This window comes from Maniola hyperantus, chromosome 1 (genome assembly GCF_902806685.2).
Source record: "Maniola hyperantus chromosome 1, iAphHyp1.2, whole genome shotgun sequence".
In the NCBI taxonomy this organism is placed as follows: Eukaryota; Metazoa; Arthropoda; class Insecta; order Lepidoptera; family Nymphalidae; genus Maniola; species Maniola hyperantus.
In genome coordinates, this window is record NC_048536.1 from 9,078,907 (window position 1) to 9,093,849 (window position 14,943).

The 14,943-nt window shown below is 35.9% G+C and overlaps 2 protein-coding genes across 3 annotated transcripts; one reads left to right on the forward strand and one right to left on the reverse strand.

Moving 5' to 3' along the window:
• Window positions 1-838: 838 nt before the first annotated feature.
• LOC117986823 (transmembrane protein 164) lies at window positions 839-7,458 on the forward strand. 2 transcript variants are annotated; one of them, XM_034973747.2, is made up of 6 exons: window positions 839-1,107; window positions 1,273-1,455; window positions 3,495-3,611; window positions 6,454-6,532; window positions 6,606-6,706; window positions 6,813-7,458. In XM_034973747.2, the coding sequence occupies exons 1-6, from the start codon at window positions 973-975 to the stop codon at window positions 7,032-7,034; spliced, it is 837 nt and encodes a 278-aa protein (XP_034829638.1). In that variant the 5' UTR covers window positions 839-972; the 3' UTR covers window positions 7,035-7,458. The 2 variants fall into 2 exon arrangements, with proteins under 2 accessions (XP_034829638.1, XP_069357733.1); XM_069501632.1 differs by lacking the exon at window positions 3,495-3,611.
• On the reverse strand, window positions 7,201-13,940 carry Fsn (F-box synaptic protein). Its single transcript, XM_034973759.2, has 4 exons — window positions 13,341-13,940; window positions 12,991-13,264; window positions 10,756-10,846; window positions 7,201-8,940 (listed from the first exon to the last, which is right to left on the reverse strand). The coding sequence occupies exons 1-4, from the start codon at window positions 13,673-13,675 to the stop codon at window positions 8,843-8,845; spliced, it is 798 nt and encodes a 265-aa protein (XP_034829650.1). The 5' UTR covers window positions 13,676-13,940; the 3' UTR covers window positions 7,201-8,842.
• Between the last annotated feature and the right edge of the window lie 1,003 nt (window positions 13,941-14,943).

Sequence of the window (14,943 nt, forward strand, 5' to 3'; positions counted from 1 at the left end):
GGAGAGAAACGCACGCCAACGCACTGTCGGTGCCATTCTACCAAACTTCGAAGCCTGGCTGGGGAGAAAACATGGCAGCGTAACCTTCAGACTGACGCAGGTACTTACCGGACATGGTTGTTTCGGTGAGTACCTGTGTCGGATCGGTCGCGAGATGACCCCGCGATGTCACCACTGTGAAGAGGACAGGGACTCCGCGCAGCACACGCTTGAAGAGTGCCCTACCTGGGAGTCCGAGCGGTGCACCCTGGTCGGCTGCATAGGGAGAGACTTGTCACCACCGGCTGTCATAGCGGCAATGCTGGAGGACAATGAAGCATGGCGGGCAGTGGTCTCCTTCTGTGAAACAGTAATGTTCAAGAAGGATGACGCCGAGCGGGTCCGCGAGCGAGCTGATCCTGCTCGAAGGCGGAGACATCAGGGCGGCGTTGATCAACGTCCTGATCAGTCTAACCAATAGTCCCAGGCGCTAGGACTTCGAGGTCGCGACTAGCTGCACTTTCGCCAGGATGTGTCCAACGGGCGTCGCGCGAGAGAGGCACCGGCGTACGTTCTTTAGAGTTCCCGGAGCCTCTCAATAACGCGCGGAGGAGGGCCACCGAGGGGGTTTTAGTGGGTAGAAATCCCACATAACCCGATTGGGTATCTTTTGAAGATTTCCCCCTTACACACTTATGAAAATTTCGATAAGCTTGAGCTCATAGAGATAGTATACTTCATCTAAGCTTGAGCTAGTTTCCGAAAAAAATAAAAATATCCTATCCATGTTCCTTGCATAGATATCAAGGAACATGTACGAAGAAGCGAACTGTCACTGTCATGTAGCGGGAAAGCGAAATGGAAAATATCCTATATGATATTGGTCTGTGATGGAAAATGGAAGGAAAATTATTGTTTACAAAAATCTAATTATTATTATCTAAGATTTAATTTGCTACCCATTATTTTTGTAAATTAAAATATTTTTTCAAAATGTTTGAATGGGCTTATAGTGGTGCTAACAAAGCAGTCCCTCGAAATGTCGGCCCAGAATGTGCATATTTTTTATCACCTCAAAGGCAAATAATCGAAACTTTATTGGTAACAACTACTTGCGTGTATATAATTGTAAGTATTTGAATATCAATATATAACAAAAAATTATATTTTGTGTACAAAATATTAGGAACAAGATTTGAAGTAACAACCTACCTACGCGTCTTAATTAAATTTAATTGTAACATTATTTGAAAAAAAAAATATGACTGACGAATTTTTTATGTTTATTTATAGGTCCAAACATACCATAAGTTGCATATTCCGAAAGAAGTTTTCTATGTAAAAAGTGATAGAGGTGGAAAAAGATTACTTGTGATACTATTGGCTCTACTATGGGGCATGGAAATTGGTTTTAAATTTGCATCACAAACTGTTATTTATTTGTTAAATCCATGTCACATAACAACTTTGATTCAGGTAAGTATTCTTACACTAATGATCATTTATAATGAAAGTTATGGACACAGACATAGGCACATAAATAAATAATATCTAATATATGTATAAATTATTTCAGGAAGATTTTAGTACCTACATTATTATTTTTATGTATGAAGCCCGAAGCTGTGTGCGTAAATGTGTTTTTCTAAAAAGCAAAAACCGGCCAAGTGCGAGTCAGGCTCGCGCAATAAGAATTCTGTACTACGGTCGTATTTTTTCGACATTTTGCAGGATAATTCAAAAACTATGATACATAAAAATAAATAAAAATCTGTTTTTAAATTCACAGGTGAAGATCTTTCATATAGTTGAACTTCCACTTGATATAGTTATGCTTAGTTAGTTAGTTATGAAAGGCGAGTACATGCAACTGAAATGCGAATGTTGAGCTGGATGTGTGGTATGACAAGGATGGATAAGCTAAGGAATGAATATATAAGGGGAAGTTTGAAAGTAGCGCCAGTGGTAGAAAAGATGAGGGGTAATAGGCTGGCATGGTATGGACATATAATGCGGAGGGAATAAAGCCATGTCACTAGAAGAATGTTAAGTATGCATGTGGAAGGAAAAAAGAGGAGAGGACGACCAAAGAAAAGGTGGATGGATTGCGTGAAAGAGGATATGCATGAAAAAGGAGTGGATAATACAAATGATAGAAGTGAGTGGCAGAAGACATGTTGTGCCGACCCGACGTAGCGTGGGATATGGTGAGGAAGCAGAAGATATATTTTTAATACATATTTTTTGGTATTTATTTTTTACTGATTTTTTACTCTTTGTTATTATATTTATCTTTTTTTTCTTATTATATTTTGGAATGATTTTTTTCATTCGTTAATTTTCATCATTTTTGGATTTGAAGATGGATGTCCTTTTATTTTGCAAATTGTTAGTCAGCCAATTTGAGTTTTCTTTATTACTGGTAGGTATATAAACTTTATCTTATGTTCTAATTTTAATAGATTGTGAATTCGTATGAACCTGTAACACTATAAAGCTTCAAACAAAAATTATTTTAGAATAGCGGTAGGGCGATTGTCTAAAACCTGCATCAATCATTATTACAATCTCAATTGTTCTGATTGGCTGAACTTGTGCGATTCTTGTTGCAACAATGCATTGTGGCCAATAGTGAGCGAGCATTAACCAATCAGAGATGATTGCCATCGTGACATTGTAGTTGTCAAACAACCGCGGTAGGGCCACAGGTTTCAAATGCCACTACAAGGAATTGTAGGTACCATGCAATGAACTTTATATTACAGTCCAGGCAAATAAAGCGATTACTGGCCGAGTATTATTTGAAGGCTGAGGCGTAAGCAGAGTCCTTTTAAACTAAATGGGGTCGGTAATTGATATTTCTGCTGAGACTTGTATATGTAGTAATTTACTCCCATTTGCGAGGAAACAATAAAAAACTTAAACTCATAAGCCATACGGCCTGAAACACCAATTCGAACGTGACATTTAAAAAAATGAAAAAGAAATATTAAAAAAATATTTAAAAAAATCAAATTAAAACAACTTAATTTATGTTAGTCTACACTCCATTAAAGAACCTCGTTATCAGTATGAAACTGTCGAGCAATTTTCATAACAGTTCTCTTGGAACTTAAAGTAGTATGAAACTGTCCAGCAATTTCCATTACAGTCCTTGGAAATTGCTGGTGGGTAGCAAGTGGGAGTAAAAATATTTTTTGTCTGCATACATACTGAAGTCAGATTGACATGAATAGAAATGACAAAACAGATGAATTGCATTTGAAGTCTTGTTTTTGAAAATAATTTTTTTGAGTAACATTTACTCCCACTGGAAACTGCAAATCCTTTCTCAGAGGGGTGTCATCCATATAAAGAAAACCTGCATGCAAAACCTTACTGGTACAAAACAGTGTTTTACATAGTATTGAAATCTGTCACCTTTAAAATGTACCTGTCACCTTTTTTTCATATTGTACAAGAGTGACAGCAATAGATTTAAACATTGTCCAATATAAAAATTTTGTTTATTTCAGATTTATTTATTGGCTGCTCCGCCCAGCAAGACTGTCACTGCCTTATTTCGCATTCATTTGAACTTGTTAAATGGCCCACTACTAGCTTTCCTATTTCCTGAAACTGCCTCAAGAACTGTTAGTATATTATAATAATATTTTAAATAGTAGTTTCTCATTTTTTATTTTAAATATTTTATTTGAGTTACTTCATCATATAATAAATGATGATTATATGTAATTTACTCAAATTTTATTAAAAGGAAACAATTTTTAATCAGATATGGCCAATATAAATCATCATTCCGTCATTTTAGACTGGTGTCCACAGCTAGACATACACTTCAAGCCATTGACATACACAAAGGAGCAGTTTTGTTGTTTGTGCTCAACTGCTTGGTCTGCTTGCTGCAATTATTACCACAGTCATCATCAGCCTACCTAGTGGCAAGCTGCCGCGCTGTTTATTATTTGGTGCGTAGTCACCCCTTAAAAACCTTTATATTCTCAGTCAGCCCCCTAGCCACTTCAACTTTCACATTTTTGTCTATATCTATGTATGGGTTCATCTGCAAATATGGTACTTGTTTTAATGTGCTCACTAATTGTTCATTTTACCTTACACTAATTTTTTTAATTATGATGAAAGCCCCTCACCAAGTCTACTTTGATACATCCATTTCATTAATTTTAAATTTATTTTATTTTAAACTAGCTGATGCCCGCGACTTCGTCCGCGTGGAATTAGGTTTTTAAAAATCCCGTGGGAACTTGGCAATTTTTAAAAAAATTCTCTCCGCAAGAACCATTCGCGTACTTCAAGGAATATGATAAAAAAAGAATTAGCGAAATCGGTTCAGCTGTTCTCGAGATTTGCGATCAGCAACACATTCAGCGATTCATTTTTATATATAGAGAAGATATGCCATAATTCACATTTCTATACATTACATTTTTGGCTGTTGGTATTTTAACGAAAATGATAAAAAAGTGAGTTGAGCTGTTTAGTATATATTATTACCTATACATATTTTTATAATATTAATTAAATTTCTAACTGATCTCAAAAAACAGTATGTATATACATGTCCGCACCATTTTTTTTTTATTCAGATGCAAGTTAGCCCTTGACTGCAATCTCACCTGGTGGTAAGTCATGATGCAGTCTAAGATGATAGCGGGCTAACCTGGAAGGTATGGCAGTTTTTATTAAACCCATACCCCTTTGGTTTCTACACGGCATCGTACTGGAACGCTAAATCGCTTGGCGGCACGGCTTTGCCGGTAGGGTGGTAACTAGCCACGGCCGAAGCCTCCCACCAGACCAGACCAGAAATTTAGAAATTATAAAATTCCAAACCCCTGCCAGGAATCGAACCCGGGACCTCCCACTATTAAGACCACAGCGCTCACCACTGCGCCAGGGAGGTCGTCAAATTGTCGCCATTGAATTAATTTTGATGATTTTTTTAATATTTTTTATTGTGTTTTATGCTGGCTAAATATTTTTTTATAGATTTTTAGTTTTTACATGCCATTTTAAAAGTTGAGATGGATTTTTTCAGAACTCTAGTGTATTACGAGTTAAATTATTTATTTTACATAATATAGTTTTATTTGAATATAAGAAAAGAAATGTTGAAGAAAATTTTTTTAGTTGACAAAATAGATAGGTAAATTTTAAGTTCACACTCGCCATTTTAACTCTCATTTCAACTTCCATGTCAAAAGTACGGTTCACCTTTAAAATAAGGACTAAAACCGTACAGTGCGACAAGGCTCTCTTGGCACTTGAATGACATTGACATGGGGGCGCTGTTGGAGAACAAAGGCTTAGAAAAGCTTAGAATATGCAAACAAGAACAAAGGGGACACTTGACGGCAATCATAGTTTTCGCCACGCGCCAAGATAGCCTTGTCGCACTGTACTTTTGACGTGACAGTTGACACATAAAGTTAAAATGGCGAGTGAGTTCTCATTTTGTACGGACTATAATTATTAATTCCAAATTAATTCTTCAAACAAATACTTAAAAAAAAATGTTTATGTAGATATGTTCTAATAATAGGTATGTATAACGCGTAAAATTTAACTCCTTACGTGCCATTTTAACTTTTTGTATCAAATTTCATGTCAAAAGTACAATGAGGAGGTTTCCAGGCAACGTTCGACAAAATTTTCATAGATGGCGCTGAATACTACAACCACTAAAGATGAAAAATAATACCTGTAGGGCGATTGTCTAAAACCTGCATCAATCATTATTACAATCTCAATTGTTCTGATTGGCTGAATTTGTGCGATTCTTGTTGCAACAATGCATTGTGGCCAATAGTGAGCGAGCATTAACCAATCAGAGATGATTGCGATCGTGACATTGGGGCCGATTCTCTTGTACACAATCTCTAAACTAAACTAAATTAACAGGTCTAAATCTAGTGCTATCCTTTTCCGCAAGCAACATTATGAAAGGGATAGCAATAGATTTAGACGTGCCATTTTAGTTTAGTTTAGAGATTGTGTACAAAGGAATTAGCCCCACTGTAGCTGTCAAACAACCGCGGTAGGGCCACTGTATCTGTATGATCTATGCTTTAATGTTTAGGTCGTGTCAATCAATGACATAGATGAAGCGTAAGAGCTAGCTAGCGTGCACTGCAATTTCCTTACGTTTCTTCCCCACAAAATCTGTGAACTATAATAGAAGTAATTAATTAATTTCGCATCAGATTTAAATTTAAAAATTTAAAGCAAATCATATAGATATATAGGTATTGTTTTTCATCTTTTGTGGTGGTAGTATTTAGCGCCATCTATGAAAATTTTCTCGAACGTTGCCTCGAAACCTCCTCATTTTAGTCCTTATTTTAAAGGTGAACCGTACTTTTGACATGACAGTTGACCCATAGTTAAAATGGCCCGTGAGAAGTCACTTTACAGACTATATGCTTTTCATTTACATCACAAATGTTTAATTAGATTTTAGCAGAAGCAGCATTATATTGGATACAACATGGAATGATGTTTGTGATACCATATTATTTGTTGAGGATTGGTGGTAAGTTGCTGATAACTGTGTTTATTTAATTTTTGTATATTTTATTCCATTTAATAATGTTGCTTTTTTCCAGGTGTATATAACATAGAGCCATTTTGGGATTTTAATTGGGCAATATTTAGCTACTGTCTTAACTTACTATACCACTTTGTTATCTTGCAAACTATTGCAATAGTAAGTACCTAAGTGATCAGATTTGATGTAAATCAACATTCAATGTGTGGTGCATACCTAGTTCAATGACTTAATTTTTTAATGAATACCCACTTATTTTTTACAGCCAGCTCAAGTTAATTTAAACCACATGCTTTGCCCGGCAATATTGGACCCTTTCGACGGACCTTGGTATCGGATTGCTGCAGTGATTCATCAAGCTATCCTCTGTCCTTTGCTTTGCAAACTATTTTGTCTTGTCGCAGATTTCTTTCTCACAAAGTTCCCTCCTACAAAAGTTAAGCCACACATGAAAGATCATTTACACGATAAAAAATTAGTTAACTAATAATTATTATATTAAAGCAATAATTAATTACTCACTACTATACCACTATAGCCCTAGCGGGTTGGCCTTATGTTGTATATTATGTTGTGATATTTGCGGCTGAATCTCTTAGGTCAATTTAATTCGGAATATCAGGAATAAAGAATGGCAATAAAACGGGTTTAAATATTTAGAAAATAATATAATAATATTACCAAGTAAGGTATTATAAAAGCTTTTAAACCAAAAAACATTAATCAAGGAAAGTGAAAACCCTTGAATAGTGTCTAACCTTGAGAATGAATTATTAGCATATTATAATGAATATATTATAGTCCGAATCTCTGCACATTGTTTGTGTTTAATCACATAAGTTTGAAAACCATTAAATGTATTTAAAAATTATTTAAATTACCATAATATTATTACAATGTAATGAAAATAATACTGTTCTTTTAATTACATTGCCCTAAAAAGTTTAAACTTCAATGTGTCACATGTGTGTTTTTCAGTCCCTGTGTTGTGTCAATTCTGATGCACACAATGACATCATACTTTAAACATGTTACATTCATATTATAAATCATAAGCGCTCTACAGATGTGACACAAGTGTGTTTAACCTGTGTATAGTGCGCGACAGGTCGAGATGGCAGTTGGGGTATGAAGCGGGGAACGCCCCGCACATCCGCGCTATCCCGCACCGGGTTAGCGCGGGGGCTGTGCGGATGTGCGGAGCGTCGCAACCCCGATTACCAGCTCGACCTGTCGCGTACTATACAGGGTGTAACCAGAACGCTAGCAAATACTTAGCGTTATTGTTATAATACCTAAACACAATCCAATACCATTTGCCTCATTTTGTAACTACAAAATACTAAATTTAGTATTTTTTAAACCCACAATGTATAGCGTGCAAATTAGGGTCAATGACCCTACTACGACGCAGCATTTACTCCGAGTGGCCTACTTACGGAACGTTCGTTGACCTCTAGCGTCAGTCAGATGTTTTATCTCTACGTTTAAAAATGAATCGCTGAATGTGTTGCTGATCGCAAATCTCGAGAACAGCTGAACCGATTTCGCTAATTCTTTTATTATAATATTTCTTGAAGTACGAGGATGGTTCTTACGGAGAAAAAAAATTCAAAAATTGTAAGTATTAAAAAAATAAAAATTAAAGAATCGACTGTTACGCGGTACGAAGTTCGGGTCAGCTAGTTTGCAAAATAGTTTGTATTGTGAAATTTTACAAAATATAGGTTTTTTTTCACGTTTTTTTGTGGTATCATATCACTGATCACACTACCACCTGTCTTCGTTTTTTCCAGCGTTCTGGTTATACCCTGTATGTAATCCAAATTAAAATGTCAGACTTATAGTTTCTTTTAAAAATATGACACTATCGATCGATGGTAGAATGGAACAATCAAAATCAGTTGCTCCTGCTTTTTAAGTTGGGAATTTTCAAAAACAGATGTAAAAAATATATTACTACATAGGACCAAGGTTTTCAGTTAATTAAATACAACACAACCTCGTCTAAATCCATTTTAAGGAATATATACTGATACCGAGCCCACAACCACATTGATCAATGGTCCATCGCCAATTGATGATTGATCAATCAACAATCTACAAGTTACCTAAGTTGATAATCCCTCCATTGATGTGGTGATCAATTTGTTTTAAAATTATCACAAAATAAAGGTCATTAAAAATATCCATAGCGTAAAAACGTAATTATTATAAACCATCACTTAATTATTGACTAGAATATTTCTAAGTTAACTAAAATTCATTCAAAACCATTTGTTTCATTCAATTTATTCAGCCATCTGCAGGCGGGCCCGTGTAGACCATTGAAACTTCCGTGTTACCATAAACTGCTGAAACTGTTGGATATAGTTTTTTCCGTAATGGTAGTCCTGTAAAAAGAATTTATTAGCCCTTGTAGTTTTGGCATTGAAATAAAAATTTGTGATATTACTATTGTGGAACCATTGCAGAGTACTAATTACTATTAACTATAGTCTAATAATAACAATGACATTCTAAGCAAGGACATCGCACTGGCGCGCATAACAAGGGACCAAGTAAGTGTGCTTATATTCGGTGTAAGCACACTTTCTTCATTAGTCGCATGTTGACTGCAAAGCTGTCAAGATGCCTAAATGCGCGATCAAAACGTGCCGTAATAATACGTTAACGACGCAGAAAAGAGATGGTGTGACTTACCACCGGTAAGTTAATTTTATTTACGTAAGATAACATGCGAAAAAGTGTAAAATACTTAGTAAAACCATTGAAAACACTAGAAATATCTAAAATTATTTACAATGTTCCCATTCCTTTCTCTCACGCACATCGGAAAGAGACAGATGGAATGGCGCGTCACGAATGTCGGAAAAACAAAACTGTGGAGTAGCTTTTTTTTTGTTCAATGTAAAATCTATTGGCCATTATTGTCACATTTATTTTATTATCTTTTGACGACCTCCGGTGCGCAGTGGTAGCGCGGTGGATTTGTATGAAAAGAAACCGTATCAAAGTCTTGCATAGTTCCCAACTTTTAGTCTCTTCAATATTCGTCATATATATAATAATATAAAAAATTTGAATTTTTTTCTGTTCACCAAGTAGACTTTCGGGTCCTGATCATCTTTCGCCAAAGAAGCATTCTTGTATCTTTTCTATTCTCCGAGATAGACACCATGAAATTTGTATGGCCGCCATCTTGAATCCGCCATTTTGGTTTTATTTTTCAGCTCCCTGTCAATTGGATGAAGTTCTGAGTGACATTTGTTCGAGCACCCCCCACCTATCTTCAATACCCTGGCCGTGCTCCTCACCGAAATCCTCAATCATCAGCTCTATCGATATTTTCCCTCCGAATCATTTTTTGTCCTCTATACGAAACCATCGGTAAAAAAAAACATACAAAATTTTACAGAAGAGGTGATCAAATGAGTCAGTCAGTCAGTCAGTCAGTCAGTGAATCAGCACGAGCAGATATAGATAATAGTTATATAGTATAATAGTTTCATATTTACAAAAACGAAAAATCTCTCAAAGAAATAACAAAAATTAATAGTGCTACACTACTCTATTCCATTTTTGTTCAAGTTTGCTTCTAAAATCACCTTATTCAGCTTCGAGTGCTTAATCGATTTACATTGCGGCTTAATCACTGAGGTTAGCTTACAGGACTTGAATGTTAGCGGGAATGTATAAATGGAGCAGTTGAAGCTAAATAGGGTGAATATAGAAACGTGTGCCATGTTTGGGCTCTTGTGTTGTATGCCACGATGTGTCCATGCTTAGAATGTCATTGAATAATAATAATAATATTTGATGAGCGGCGATAGCTTAGTGGCTAAAGACTTCAGCCTTTTATTCACCCTGGAGAGGGTTCCTATGAAATTTTTAAGCCCTACATTGAGACAGTTCTAAGCAGTTAGTTACTGTTTGATAATGAACGAAAATAAATCACAGTACAGTACGCGGCCGAAAGTGATAAACATCGGCCTTTAGAATGACATTTCAGATTTGTAGAGTGTTGTCTCTGTCACTTATACCCATATGACGTTTTGTCGGGCTCAACGACCGAGACAGTGCTCTACAAATCTGCCTATCTCCTTCTAAAGATCGATGTTCATAACTTTTGGCTGCGCACTGTATATATTATTATTATCATGATTCCATCAAATATGATCCAAAAAAATAAAAATTGTGAGATTTACCTCTAAAAGCCACACCTAAAAACTCATAATTTCTCTCAAATGATAAAGTGTGTCCTTCACAGTCTAAGATTACTCTAATGCGCTCTCCAACCTGTAAAATACAGAACATAACTTTTTGATTTGAGTTGATTCCACAGTTTGCATGTACATGGAAGGAAGGATCTGACACCCAGGTGGTGAGGGTGAAATTGCTTACAGTGGCTTGCGGTGCGGTTGTCGAAATAGGAAGGCGGAATGAGGTCAAACAGCTCTTCAGACCCCTCATTATAAAAGCGGTAGAACACGCAAAGGGAGCTTACGTTACTGCAGTGCTCCAGGCTTTCCAACAAGCTGGTTAGTTTGGGATCGTCCACAAGTCGAACAGCTGACATTAAATTAGCTACAGTAAAAAACTGGTCATGTGCGATTCGGACATGCATACGAAGGGTTCCATACTACCATAGTTACAAGAATGACACTGAATATTTTTTTGTGATGTAAACAATTTTTTTTATTTACTTGAGCTATAAGACAATGCTACTTGCCAATTTTCATGAGTCTTGACTCATGAAAATTGACAACAGAAAGTACCGTATACAGGTTGTCCCAAGAAGTAGTGTCAACCGGTTGTCCAGAGGTAGAACAACACTAGGTCTACCTGAATCACCCCCATTATGTATGTGGAAAGTTCAAAACCATTGTTCAAGCGCAGTAGTTACAAAACTTTAAGACTTGAAAAAAAAATTATGTTAATGGCATCTACGTATTTTCAAAAACTTTTATGGACTTACCACTTCAGAAATAAATAAAAAAAACCTAACGTTAATAGGGGTTCATTTGATGTAAATGGTCTCCAAAGTAAATGAGTGACTTTTTTTAATTCAAAATTAATCATAAAATTTGCTTTAAATTAGGAAAAATTCACAACAAATTAAAATGTACTTCATTAAATTAACTGTTTTTAGGGTTCCGTACCAGAAGGGTGCCAATGGAACCCTATTACTAAGCCTCCGCTGTCCGTCCGTCCACCCATCCGTTTGTATGTCAGCGGGCTGTATCTCTTGAACCGTAATAGGTAGAGAGTTGAAATGTTCACAGAATGTGTATTTCTATTTGTATTTCTATTGCTGCTATAACAACAAATAATGAAAATTTCATAATGGACTTGCACACGGAGGGTTCCGTACAAGATTATGGTACTTCCTATTTTTTTTAATTTACATGGCGGCCATTTTGAAATTTTTATTATTTATTATTAAAGCGGCAATAGAAAAAAGAAATAGAACGAAAAACTCCTTAAAACGTAGAAATTGCTAAGGTTTGTTTGGTTTACATTGTTTTTTTATATTGCAACATTCTATGTAACATAAAGGTTCGTACGCACCTGAGCGGCGCGCCGCGGCGCTTCAGCGAGCTGCACGTCGCGGCACAGAGCGTCAAAATATCATTTCTATCATTTTGTATAGCGCATATCGCACTAGAGCGGCGCTGCACAGCGCTTCACCGCGCGTTGCCGCGCGGCACGGCGGGAGAGAATATTTTGAAGCGCAGCGAAGCGACGCGCAGTGCAGTGACGCTAGTGCGACATACCCAGCGGCGCGGCACGGCGCTTCGCGCTCGTACGCGAACGGGTATAAAAGTGACGCGCAAGTGACGCGAGGTGCCGCGTACTGAAGTTGTAGTGCGGTAGGCACCGTCGAGCGGCCTGAGGTGACGCGTTCTGCAGTCGGACTGAAGCGCCGCGCCGCGCCGCTCAGGTGCGTACGAACCTTAACAACCATTCTCAATAGTGAAACAATACGTCATTATTTAGACCACAATAAACATTAATTTTACTGACTAAACTAAATATTTTATAGTCACAATGTAATTCTTAGAAATGTGTTCATTTGTTTATTGTAATGCCTAGCACATACTTTACTTACTACATCGTTTTATTGCTAATCCGTTATTCATAAAATTATATTGTTTTCTTTTACTTTCCGTTAAACGAAAACTCTTTATAATGCACGAAAATACCGGGGTCCCCTTAATTTCGCGATATAGAATGAACACTGTATATTTTTAGATCTACAGTACAAAAATTTTTTTATTATCAATCTATCTAGAAATATGTATGAAATATAATGTAGAATATTTCATCAAAACTTGTATGGTCTTTTTTGACAAATAACAACATTGCTGATTTACTCAAAAAATTACAGATAGATTGATTAATTTCAGCCATTAGTAGATATTTAAAAAAATGTCTCTTACTTGGTATTTAGGAGAATTATTTAACAGAGGGTATCTGCCATGTGTGTCCCCATTGTGTAATAATTGATTATCAACTAAATTCCAGCCCCAGCTTTGGTCATCTGAACCAAGAAGCCCTACATATCCTTGACATTGCAACGGGGCTTCTTTAGTAGCGATTCCAACTACTGCTACTGTACCCAGTGGACCTTCCCATATTACTTCCCAGGAATGTCTGCCTCGAAAAAATCCTATCTTACCCCTACATGCATCTGTACTTTGGGCGACAGGGTTCCTTTAATAAAGATTCATCATTTACTAACACAATAATATGACTAAACTTATGACATTAGATATCCATCCATTCAGACCTGTGCAAGGTAAATCCATTGGGTTTAATATAAATGTTTCTTGAACAGTCATATGGGCTCCATGCATGATAGAAAGCTCTTAATTTTGATTTATAAGTAGATAAATTAGAAAGCAAGTCTGACTTCATGACTTCTTCAGCCAATCTTTTGAGGCACTGTAACCTCCAAACATCATTGTTTTCGTCGTTTAGGATTCTAAACCATGTCTTACAAACTAGTGTACAGTTTTTAAGATCGCGTAAACATAAATATGAAAAAATATTTTCTAAAATATGGTCTGGAACGAGTTCAGCAATAGCATAATCACAAACATCATATGTGTTCATTTTGTGCATTATCAGCTGGAACTACACTACGAACTACTCAATAAGTTCTAACTACTATTAGAAGTGAATTTCCGCCATATTGTGATGTCTCGACTTTATCTAATATTTTAACTATATTCTAGTTTTGATTAGTAACTTCCATTTTCCAGTAAATTGCCATTTAAGGTTTCTATTCTAACTTTCCAATCATTTTCCAACGGTGTTTTTTTACACACTTTAAATCAGTCTATCAGTCTATCAGTCTATATGCTTTAATTAAATTTTCATTTTTCTGTTTTTCATTTTTTGGCATTACCAAAGAGTATGCATCAGTACCATAGACAGAATAATAGGTAGATTTAAGTACTGTGTAACCGCGTATGAGATAGCGATAGCACGACGTACCGATGAATAACACGACAATTATTATCATTGTTTAGTAGTTAATATTTGTATTAACCGATCAACAATATTTGAAATAAACGTTTTTTATGTGAAAACAAGTAAATAACTCATGAGAAATACAATTACGCCACGAATTCTCAAAGTTTGTTTTGCAACTTCTTATATGTATTCTTGAAAAAATCCAGTTACACGATAAGAGACAAAAAATAGGTTAGCTGCGTCTCTGTTTATCACATTAGTAACTTTATCTGTGCTCTCTTTTCAGTGCGAATGCAAACGTTCCTGCATCTAAGGCTACTTGACTCATATCTAATTTCGTCCAATAAATGATTATTTATTATAGTATTTTGCTTAAGACAACGAAATATATCAATAACAATTATTAAAAACGCAGGATGGATATATAAATCCAATTTAAAAAAATACAGTTTTTATTTTTATTTGAAACTCAGAAAACGCTGTCAGCCATGATGTGACGTCATTAAATATGTAAACAAACAAATGTCATCCCTATTGACTAACGTAGTATCCATATATATAAAATTTCAAGTCCTCCTGACTAACTTACATATCAACGCACAGCCTAAACATCTAAACAGCTGGTCCTAGATACATGAAATTTGGTGGGTGTGTTCTTTGTAGGTAAAGAGAAGGTATCCACTAGGAAAGGATTTTTTGAAATTCCAAAGGGGTTTGAAATTTATGAAGTCCACGCGGGCGAAGTCACGAGCATAAGCTAGTTTTTATATATTTCTAAAAACTCATAGTAAACGTAAAAAATTATCGTTTTCTCTTTATAAATTGAATAAGTTATTAAGTAAGACTTACAACAAAGTGATCTTTGCAAAAATAAATTTGGGTTGCAGTCGTTAGTGATATAGGATCCCTTTAAG